We start from the raw sequence: 12248 nt of genomic DNA, 5'->3' as shown, positions 1-12248 counted from the left end.
TAAGACATTATATATTTAATACTATATACTTCATTTTTGCTTTGTGCAAGACCATCTGCGAGGTACCCGCTCATCACATATTCTATTGCCAAACAGCAATACTTAATGTTGCTGAATTCCTTTTTGAAGAATGAGTGAGCCAGTGTCACTACAGGCACAAGAGACATAACTTCTTTATCATTATATCTTATGAGTTTTTTTTTATATTTTATGTCATATGTGACTAAGTATATGGACCTGCATATATGTCACCTAAAGATGACTGATCACCGCCGTCCATATACATTGGTGCTGTAAAAAATATTAATAGTAATGAGCCACCGACCTTGGGAACTAAGATATGATGTCCTTTAATTGTCCCCTTGTATAAAATATTACTGTTTAGCGACAAAGAATCTGATGAGTACACCGTACCTACCCAGGCGGGCTTACACAAATCCCTACCACCCAGTTCAGTGCCGGACTAAGCAAGCCCTTAGAAAATTATTTCAAAGATAGCTTGATCTGCTATAGGTTTTTAATTATAAAGTGGTACAAAAACCATATTATTTAGGTTATATTTTTATGGGTAAATTATATTCTAGTAGATTACTATAGGTCTTGGTAGGTTCTGACAAGTACAAAAAGCCAGAGATGAGATTGCCTGGCAATTTAGAATATTTTTGATTAGAAACTAACAATTGAAAACAACACAAATTATTTAAAAAATACGCTCAGGTAGAGATGAGTGGGCTTAAATAGGCGGGCGGGCCCCCTTTTCGCGCGGGGCCCGTAGCAATTGCTAGTCTTGCTATATTGTTAATCCGGCACTGACCAAGTTAAAGGCCCAGATGCTATCGAGAATGTCGTAACAGAAAAAAGTCACAACTTTTAGTAGCCTTCCTTAACTAAGATTCAAACTCAAAGTCCAAAAACAATAATTGATGCGATGAATAATTTAAGGTTAATATGTCTGGCGGAAATAATTTATATTTATAATGATAAACGCACGACTGATCTGTATCATCAGTATGAAATTGGCTTTATCTTTTCATCTGGTCTAAATTCAGTGTTATATCATAATGAAAATGGTTAAATAAAATAGAACCATAAACATTTATCAATACAAGTACATTTATTTTATTATACAGGCATTTACTAAAAACGATTTTAAGGTAAGTCCCCCCACAGGTGGTAGGGCTAGCGTAGGCGGAGCGGAACTGTAAATGGGTATATTGGGTTTATTTTTTACAAATATATTTGATATTAACTAACTTACTTTAGTTACAACTATGTTTTTTTTTGTTTTTGGTTATTTAAAATTATTACATACATACATACATACATACATACATACATAGATACATAGATACATAGATACATAGATACATAGATACATAGATACATACATACATACATACATAGATACATAGATACATAGATACATAGATACATAGATACATACATACATGCATACATACATACATACATAGATACATAGATACATAGATACATAGATACATAGATACATAGATACATAGATACATACATACATACATACATACATACATACATACATACATACATACATACATACATACATACATAGATACATAGATACATAGATACATAGATACATAGATACATAGATACATAGATACATAGATACATACATACATACATACATACATAGATACATAGATACATAGATACATAGATACATACATACATACATACATACATACATACATACATACATACATACATACATACATACATACATACATACATACATACATACATACATACATACATACATACATACATACATACATACATACATACATACATACAAACATACATACATAGATACATAGATACATAGATACATAGATACATAGATACATAGATACATACATACATACATACATACATACATAGATACATACATACATAGATACATAGATACATAGATACATAGATACATAGATACATAGATACATAGATACATAGATACATAGATACATACATACATACATACATACATACATACATACATACATACATACATACAAGGGGCGGAAGGAACATCTCAGTTCCCAAGTGGTGAGGTTATGTAAGAAATGGTTAATACTTCATACGGCGCCTAAGTCTCTGGGCAGAGGTGACTAACCATCAGCTACTCGTCAACCTACCTATGTCATAAATATATTTTAATTCGATATATTTTTACTTATACGTATAATGCCTATGATTAGTGCCTACATTTCGGTATATTTATTTCAGTTTTTTTAAGTTATTGTTGTCATAAAATCTTATCTAATAATTACGCGAGTTGTACGCGAGTAATTTGAAAGTCAAGTGCTACCACATGACTGTAAAGTAATTTGCGCAATAAGCAACCGAATGTCACGCGTTATGTCGGTCGTGAAATCAATTAATTTTCACTTTAAAGATGCTTAGACGGATATAAAACCAAATGTTCCTTGAATCAAATTAAATCTGAAAGATCTAGCGTCTTTATTAGGTTTCACAGAGGATTACAATTGAAAAGTGAGTTTAGATTATTCTGTTATAACCGACCGTTTACTAAAACATTTAAAATAAATATTGACAGATGTTTATTGACTAAGTTTTCTTATACCTATACAAAAAATATTATGAAATTCATCAAGTACTGTTTACAATACAATTTTTACCACCGTGACAACCCAAATGGATGTCTCTTCACATCACTTCGCCTGACGTGTGATGTCACTTCCTTTTTCACTTCGTCACGCAGTTTTTGTTCAAAAATACTATTGTTTTTATTATACAAATGAGAAATATAAAGGCCTTCTGATCATCTGATGGTCCACTCATGGAGATCGGTACTTTAAAATATATTAACCATTCCTTGAGTCAATGCACCACTAATATTATATATCTATTGCCAGTATTACAATGGCTCATTCAACCTTCGACCCTAAACCCAGTAATACTGGCTACGCCCGTGTTAAACTAAACAGAACTTACTGCTTACACGTTGAAGTGCAAGTAGGTACTTATTCTATGTATGATAAGGATTATTTTTCCGTCAAAAAAATCTATATTATTATCACTTATTGTTATTATATTATTTAAATAATCATTACAATATATACTAAAAGTATAGAGTTCTCCGCCATAAATCCTACTCTTACGTAGTCTATAAGTAGTCTATGAGATTGAATGAACAATGAAATTCTCATTGTTCATTAGATATAGATAATTTTAGTATTCTTTACCAATTGATACCAATTTGTTTAAACAGTTTGATATTCTTAAGCCAGGTCCGCTTCGCCCTTATTTGAACAAAACATTGTTTGTAAACATAAATAAGAGACATGGGTTGAATGTTTTGTCAATCAAAACCTCTCGAACATGTTTGCCAGTTTGCGAAAAACACCACTCGCGCCTGCGGGAGGAAGAATCGTTCATTCTGTAGAATATTCTAAATTATCTATTATATTCATTATGGCTTTGCGAAAAAATGGCGTTTTGAATGTCGACGAAAAGGAATTTTGTAAGTAAAATTAAAGTGGATATACATCCTCAGTTTAATAGTGTCGTTTTATAAATAAAAAAGTCAGTAACCAAGAACTTTTAGTAATTGGTCTAAGAGCCAGGGATCGGCAGACTTACGGTATAGTAGCAAACTCCATATTACTTCCAGGTATGCTGCTTCACCTGCTGTTGGAGAAATGGAGGTTCACTATTCCCATCGAGGGTTCCTTTGAGCACTGCTCATAGGCTCTGTCTAAATGCAAAATATAGCTATAATATTTATTTTAAATGTTTTAGCTATTAGCAAATCGCATGGAATACGCTTTGTTTTTGTTTATTTATTATATAGAAGTAGGTCGGAGACGAGTGATTAGAGATAGAAGTGTTTTGGTTTTTATTGAATCCAAAAATGTTGAAAATTTGAACCCAGACACTAAATCGTTATTGTTGGGATGTAATATGATAATCAAAGATCGAACCAGTCGCAGCGGTCGGGTAATATTCAATCGTTCAATGTTTGATTCAAAAAGTGGCGCAACAGGCGCTTAACAATATCAATTCTAAAAACTGTTTAAAGTCCCTTAGATCTTAAATCCAGCAACTCACTGGCAAATTAGTTCCAACTGCGACAACCCTGTAATTGTACTGTGGTCATGTTTTTTTTAAAAAAAAACAAGACGTACTTGTTGTAATTCACCTAATTTTTACAGATGTCATCACGGATCCCATGTAGATCATTAGTGATGTTTTTGTTAGCTCTTCTTCTTCTTGACATAATTAGTGTCGCAGCACTACCAAAAGGATGTATAATCTCAAGACGGAAGAAAGACAAATCTGGAAAGTACATCTGCTTTGAAGTGGCTGACAGTTCTCATGAATACTACTACTATCCACATTATAACTACTACCCATATTTTTTTTACTACCCATATTATTATTACGGCTAATAAATGATATGAAATGTTAATTATTTTGCCAAACGCCTTCATCCCTGCCCCCTCTATGTTTTGACTTTAATACTTGTCAATTTTTGCCTTATTGGTCTGGCGGGACTGATACAGTAAAGCTGTTGCGTTTTCCTTCTTAGCAGCAAGGAGGAAAGATTATTGTGTGCAGTATAGTGGCTCGGGAAGACTATTAAAAGAATGAGGAAAAACAGAACGCGTATTAACTTACTTTACTGTGCATTATCTTTCATGTGTAGGTGTAACCACAAGAAGTCAAGATAACGTCCTCCTGTAATAATAGACTAGAAAAGATTAATATTTCAAGTGGATTTAAGCTTTCAACAACAGACAGTTAGGTATAAGCACCAGGTTGACATGTCTTAGTTTCTTTGTCTCTAAATGAACATGGACGTGTCAATTACTTTAAGGAACATTATTTCGAATAATGCTGTATACCTTATTAAAATAAATGGATTATAATATGATAGTCAAATTAATTAGGAGACAATTGTTTTGAGAATGGATGTGGATGGATATAGAGGTAGGGGACGAACAAAGAAACGATGGATGGATTGTGTGAAAGACGATATGGTTAGAAAGAATGTTACTTGTGAGATGACGTCCGACAGAGAAGTAAGGAAGAAGAAGACATGCTGCGCCGACCCCAAGTAAAATTGGGATAAGGGCAGGAGGATGATGATGATTATAAGGAGACAATTAAATATAATATAAAAAAGTATAAAACTTATATCTTTGACAACAAAAACGTTTACAGACTTAAGGTATAAATTAAAAACTTGCTCTTATTAAAAAGATTTATATTATAAAGTTCAATTACAAGTAGCCAACATTAAAAAAATATATGTATGTTCCCGTCGCAATGGTTTTTTTTTTTCATACGTTGTGTTGTGTTGTCATGTTTACAAGAACTTCACGCCGCCGATGACGTTGACCGGTCTTCCTTTATATTTTTTCGAGATCTCACTTTGGATCTAAAAAAACAAAAAATAATTAAGTACAAAAACTACTTTAAAATCATTCTTTATACATTTTTTACGACTTCAACCAATACGTTGTCACTTGCCGCAACTTCAGACCGAGTAAATTAAAATGTTAGTTTTTCGACTATATACGATTCTTTGCTACATAACACTACTAATGTCTAACCGATCTTTCGGTTTCGGTTTCGGCTCAGTTTCGGCAAGAAATACGAGTTTTGGTTTCGGCTGCCATCCAGCCGAAACTACGGCCAAAACGAAACTGAGTTCGAAAAGTTTCACGTAGGGTTTAGGCACGTCCGGTGCACTCTATTCTGCCCCGTCCGCCACTTGTCATGTTTTTTGTATTTGCGCTGTATCTTCCCAATAGTTTGTTATCGTTTGTAATGAAACTGCGAGTGTTTGTGATTATAATTAGAATACATAATCTTGAAGCATGTATAAGTATGATGTGCAAGTGCAGAGTGCTCACGTCGGCCTGCAGCTCCTGCGTGCGCGCCCGCAGCAGCGCGAGCGCGGGGCGCAGCGCGGCGGCGCGCTCGCTCGCGGCCCGGCGCCGCTCCGCCGCGCGCGTCGCCAGCGCGCCCAGCTTGGCGCACAGCGACAGCTTCTGCTGCAGCTGCGCCGTCAGCACGTCCACGTACCTGTGACGGGACACTTACACTTCTGTCCTGCCGATTTACGTCGCGACGTTGCGCCCGCCCCTCGGTTTTTGACAAAAAGAAAGAATTCGCTTCTGTATAAAAATATTTATAATCCGTATATAAACACCCACAGTGTCGCGACTCAAAGTGACAGTAATAATAGTAGCGATCGATCACAACTTTATTTTCTATTCTTACATGATTCGAGCATTAATCCTCAGCCACAGAGCGAGGAGCTGCGAGTTCGTTCCTTTTGACACGAGGTGACTCGGTCGTCGAATTTAGACAACGGCAGTCAATTTAGACAAAGACTGACAAAGACATTTCTTAAAGGCAATGCACCTACAAGCCCCCCGGGTGTTGCAGATGTCCATGGGTGACGGTAGTCACTTCCCACCACCACCGTGAGCGTCCTGCTCCTTAGCCACGTATAGCATACAGACCTGGGCGAATGTTTGACATTGTGCAGGTGCGTGATCTCCGTGGCGGTGACGGCGGCGGCGGCGGCCTGCACGGCGGCCAGCATGGCGGCCAACGCGGCCTCGCTCTCGGTGGGCAGCTGCTCGATCAGCGAGAACGTCTGGCTCTCGTTGGCGGCGTTCGTTTCGTAGAGACGCATCTTCAGAAATGATTCCAGCTGGGAATGTATCGGAATCATATTTTAGTAACATAGTATATTTAAATACTAAAATCTATGTATAACAAGCTTTAATTCAACTTTAATTATTGGAATTGAGAGGACGATGTTTAGGAAACGATTTCGAAGTTCGCCTCGTCTTGTTGGCTGTTGTATCGCCTCGACGTATTAAACTGAATAGTTTTTCCTAACGAAATAAATCGAATACTCATTAGGTCATTTTCAAGCATTGGCCCCTTTTACGCAATCGAAATTAACAAGCCTTTTATGACTAACTTTTAACCCGCGATTAAGATTTAATTAAATAAAATGTCGAAAACACCTTTGACGCCGGTAACAATACAATTTAATAAGAATTACTTAAGAATATTCATTACGCAAAAGCATAAATTATTTAAAATATGACTTTTTATTAAAACTCAAATCGCGTCGCATCATTTATCCCTTACCTATATAATAAACCCTTTCAAAACGGTTCTAAAACAAAACAGACTGTTTAAAAATATCAAGAGAACTTTTGCTTTCTATGACAATAACTAAATAGAAGTTCATTGTTAACTTTAAGCAACTGTTAAAAAACGTCCTGCATTCGACCCAAAAAAAGTTACATCACTGATATTATGATATTAATTATACCTCCACGAGCTGATCAATGAACTGGTTTCTGGTGGGCGTGTTGTCTAGCAAGGTCAGGGCGTCCCTGCCCCGCGCTACACCGCCCCCCACCCCCTGCTCTTCCACGACAATGCCTGATTCGTCTAACGATATGGCTGCTACATCTGCTGATACATCCTAAGGATAATAAAAAACGTTTATCGTATTTTAAATGTTTACTTCCGTAGTATAACCTAAAAGTTTTTGTATTGTACGATCTAACTAAGTGGTAGGGCTTTGTGCAAGTTTGTCTGGGTACCACCCACTTATATGATGTTCTACCACCAAATAGCAATACTTATTGTTGTGTTCCACTTTAAAGAATGAGTGAGTAACTACAGGCTTAAGAGATATAACATCTTAGTTCCCAAAGTTAGTGGCGCAGTTCTTACAGCGCCAATGTTTATGGGCGATGACGACCACTTACCATCATATACATCATAAAAAAGCCACGTTTTATTTAAAAAAATAAAAAAATATTATCATGTATAAGTATTTTACTCACAACTTCAGCAGGAGCCACGTCAATATTACCCCAGTCGATCTCTCCACCGGCGTCTCCATCGCCAAAGTCGATATCAGCTGAAGTATCCTCTGCACCAAAATCTATTGTACTTTCTCCAAAATCAATCTGAAAATAGGATTTATGAAATAACTTAAATCTAAATATACTGCACCATTATTTTTTAGGTGATAACATTAACAATTTTATTAATCTTTTTTTAAATATCACTAAGAAAAATATTCCAATCATGCAGTCTTCTTAATAAATTGAGCATGATTGATCATCATACATCCAAACCATTACCTTATGATTTAATTCACAAGTTAGTTACTAGACCAACGAAAAATCGTTGAAAGATATACCAATCCATACTTATATTGCAAAACAGCAATTTATAACAACATTAGAAATTACACAAAAGTTGACTAATAATTACAGACCTGATCACCAGCTGCATCATCTTTCTCCAACTCTATATGCACTGGATCCGGCTCCACGCTCAACGGCGGCTCGCCGTAACTCCATTCATACACAGTAGTGTTACCATGTTCAACAACATACTTGAGTAGAGGTAGAACTTCTGACGCTTGCTCGCCGAGGATATATTTCGTAAATGCAGAGTATAATTCTATGGCTGGCTGTAAAGGCTTGAGTGACTTGCCTATCTGTAATAAAAGAAAAATGTTTTTAAGGCTAAAACTTGACTTATGATCTTTGTTAATAAAAAAACTTTTTCCACTTCAATGAAAGTACAACAGATATATATATAATTTGCTTATGGATCTGCTATATTATGAACTACACACTGTTTTTGATAAATAGTTTAATAAGTATCTATTTATAACAAATTCCTATTCCACTTAACTGCTTATATCCACTTTAATTTTACCACTAAAGTTCAGGTAACAGCTTTGTTGATATTTCATGAATCCACACAACAGAGATCTTTTAAAGATTTTCATTTGTCCTTCCTACTCCTGCCGTTGCAATAGGCATTTTTTTTTAAATTATCTTCTATAGATTTTTTAAAGTGATTGATACTTTACAACCATCTAAGTACACCATCGAATCAAAAATTATAATTGTAAGCCTAAACATTAAAGAACCAACCTTGTCATATATTACTGGCAATTCTTGTAACCTGTCAACCAGCTCCCTTTTTATTTTGTCTCCCTTGATACCAAGCTGTTTGCAAAGCATTAAAAATTCAGTTTTACTTGACGCTTCATTTTTTAAGTAATCAGAATGTTTTTTATCACACTCCTGAAAAAACAAATTATGTATATAAGTAAAAACACTCAAAGGAATTTACCAAAATCACCAATTCTCAAGTTTAGACAAATATTTACATACACTGTCTATGCATGTGTGAATACCGAACACAGACAAACACCTGTTTAGTCTAGTCATCAATTACAATAAAACCTCTGGAATGTATTGTAATTCTTATCTCATAGATGTTTTGATATATATTTGTTTTATTTTCAGTAAACATTTTGTGACATACATTTTATATGGAAAGTAATACATTTTTGGAATAATTTTTACAGTTAAATTGATAATTCATGCTATTTAATTTTTATATTTATTAAAATATACTGTTTTTTATTTATAAATAAATAAATATTGGTATATATTGTGCAACAAACAGAAAAATGATTTATTTCAAATATTTTGGTTAAGTACAGAAATGTTTAGATTTCATTGAGAAAATAATATGTAACAGTTTTTAATGAAAAATATTGTAAGTCAATATGCAAACTTCAACAATAAATATTACATGCATAGTGTTTATTAAAAAAAAATACAATTTATTAATTATTGATTGACATCTAATAATTATTTAGAGCAAAACCTCATATTTGAAATATGAGGAAAAAAGGATTTATTCTTTATTACCACTTATTTACCATCGATAAAAACCTAAAAAAAAACTATCCATCACCAAGGAGCGATGAATAAGCTCATTGCCCATCAGGAAACTAAATTTTTATAATCTATATGTCTGTTATGTACATTAGCTGGCTCTTGATTTAATAGTAAAATTAATGTTTTGATCACAATTACATTTATGGAAATTATACAATAATGATGTCAAAACTTACTGCCTGCATTTGTTCCTCTTTAGCTATTTGCTTTTTGAATCCAGGAATTTCATAGTTTATATTTCTGACCAACATTTGAGCCGCCTCGGCTAGATACAGGTTATCCTTCTCATAATTCCTTATTATGTCCTGCCAATCTTTCATTCTTTGTGATCCATATCTGCCAAATAAATTCTTGGTGTCCGCTTCTGTCTCTTTGAGTATTTCAATAATTTTTAGACAGTGAAAGTAATTGATATAGCTGCCTGATAAGAGAGCGGCTATGTCTTCATGGGCTGGCATGTCTTGAATGGCATTATTTATTTTTTCTCTCACAGCTATAATGTTCTTCTGCCATTCCTTGTTTACATGACGACGACTCACTAACCAGTCCTGAAGTTTGCCAATATTTATGTCTATGGGAATATTACTTTCCTGGAATAATAAGGCACATACATAATGAAGGTTTGCCCAAAAAAAATATCAATTACATATTTTTTAAAGTTATCATGACTTACGTCCATTTTTTTAGTATTTACAGTATATAATGTATTGAATTAATATTTATAAATTTTATTATATGAAAATGAACAGTCGTTATTTTAGATTTTATAATTCATAATTATTTTTTTGTATCGTGTGCAAGTGACGTGTCAAATAACAACAAATACTTTCGAAAAATATTTGACAAATGACATTTCTGACATTAACTTGACAAGTTAGCATTTCGTTTCGTCTTATTCGGGATCGGGGCTGTTATTCAGGGTTTTTAGCGAAACTCAATATTTTTTTATATTTTATTTTAGTATTGATATTTTTTAATTAATTATAAATATTGTACTTTATCTTGTCTTATGCGCTGAATAAATAGATAATTCATTAAATAATTTGAGTGTTACAATACTTACTACCAGGGTACAAATCCAAATATTGGTACTAGAAGACTATTAATTGAAAAAATAAAATCATTAACAATGATATGTATGCTTAGATCTTTAAAATTACACAACAGATTTTGATGCGGTTTTTACTGGATAGATTGATTTACTTACATTGAATACAGCATTAATCCTTATCCAATTATATAGTACCTTAAATACATTGTGCATTTAATATAGATCAATATGGCCCTTACAGTATGTTATTTAAATTAATATTTTCAAAGAATATCTTTGACAGATTTAAAACGCAGGAACATAGCCGTTTGTTTTGTCTAATGACTGAAAAACTGTGAACGTTGTAAGACATTCTGTAGTATATTTAGTATCAATGTAGTAATATTTAACCTCCTTGTTTTTATATCATTTTATAACTTATGTCATATGTCACTCTTAAGAACTATGTACTTTTATTATGTAGAATAAAACCGTCTATACGAGGTGTTATCTTATTACAATTTATTCTACATAATATTTTAATGTGTTTACAAGATGGATAAATACTTGAGACCTGATCGCTTAGATATTGATCCCTCCAATAGTTCTGCAGCGAAACATTGGGAACATTGGAAAAGGACATTCGAGAGTTTTCTATCGGCTTCTGATTTTTCTCACATGTCAGAAAAAGTACTGACTTCTTATAAAAAACTTGATTTACTTATAAATCATGTATCTTCTAATATATATACATACATCAGTGAATGTTCCACGTATGAAACAGCAATAGCTATATTGGATAAAATATTTATAAAACCCAAAAATATAATTTTTGCAAGACATGCTCTAGCAACAAGAAAACAACAAATTGAAGAGTCGATAGACAATTATTTACAGGCATTAAAACAATTAGCAAAAGACTGTGATTTTAAAAATGTTGATGCAGAAACAAATAGAAACGATAACATACGCGATGCATTTATTTCTGGAATACAATCTAATAAAATAAGACAACGTCTCCTTGAAAATTTAGACTTATCACTCGATGACGCTTACAATCAAGCCTTGTCTCTAGAGGGAGCAGAAATTAGTTCTCAGCAGTATAATATCAGCGTTAATGCTATTGAAAATAATAAATCTAGAGATAATAGTATGTTTGTACGACCAGAATCATCTGAATATGATAGTAGAAAAAGTTCTTCAGAAGCAACTAATTATAAACGGAAATGCTTTTTTTGTGGTGACCGTATTCATATTCGCAAAAATTGCCCTGCACTAGATGTAACTTGCCAAATGTGTGGTAAGAAAGGCCACTTTGCTAACGTTTGTCGCAGTAAAATATGTAATAATGCGGCAACAATTAAACAATTCGAATCATCTGCATGCATAGTAGCTGCTTC

At 33.7% G+C, this 12248-nt stretch overlaps 2 protein-coding genes across 3 annotated transcripts in view; one reads left to right on the top strand and one right to left on the bottom strand.

Annotated features, from left to right (window-relative positions):
* LOC113392926 (leucine-rich melanocyte differentiation-associated protein-like) overlaps positions 1-12248 on the top strand; it is a 267313-nt gene that overhangs the window by 248929 nt on the left and 6136 nt on the right. The window lies entirely within an intron of this gene.
* Positions 5256-10681, bottom strand: LOC113403483 (CDK5 regulatory subunit-associated protein 3). 2 transcript variants are annotated; one of them, XM_064216480.1, is made up of 9 exons: positions 10488-10681; positions 9995-10403; positions 9000-9152; positions 8330-8554; positions 7890-8015; positions 7367-7522; positions 6537-6730; positions 5922-6093; positions 5256-5443 (listed from the first exon to the last, which is right to left on the bottom strand). In XM_064216480.1, the coding sequence occupies exons 2-9, from the start codon at positions 10274-10276 to the stop codon at positions 5372-5374; spliced, it is 1380 nt and encodes a 459-aa protein (XP_064072550.1). In that variant the 5' UTR covers positions 10277-10403; positions 10488-10681; the 3' UTR covers positions 5256-5371. The 2 variants fall into 2 exon arrangements, with proteins under 2 accessions (XP_064072550.1, XP_026499840.2); XM_026644055.2 differs by having other exon boundaries at positions 9995-10408; positions 10492-10669.

The sequence above is a fragment of the Vanessa tameamea genome, chromosome 12, assembly GCF_037043105.1.
Source record: "Vanessa tameamea isolate UH-Manoa-2023 chromosome 12, ilVanTame1 primary haplotype, whole genome shotgun sequence".
Taxonomy (NCBI): Eukaryota; Metazoa; Arthropoda; class Insecta; order Lepidoptera; family Nymphalidae; genus Vanessa; species Vanessa tameamea.
The sequence above is the reverse complement of the archived record's forward strand: the minus strand, read 5'-3'. Positions and strand labels throughout refer to the sequence as shown.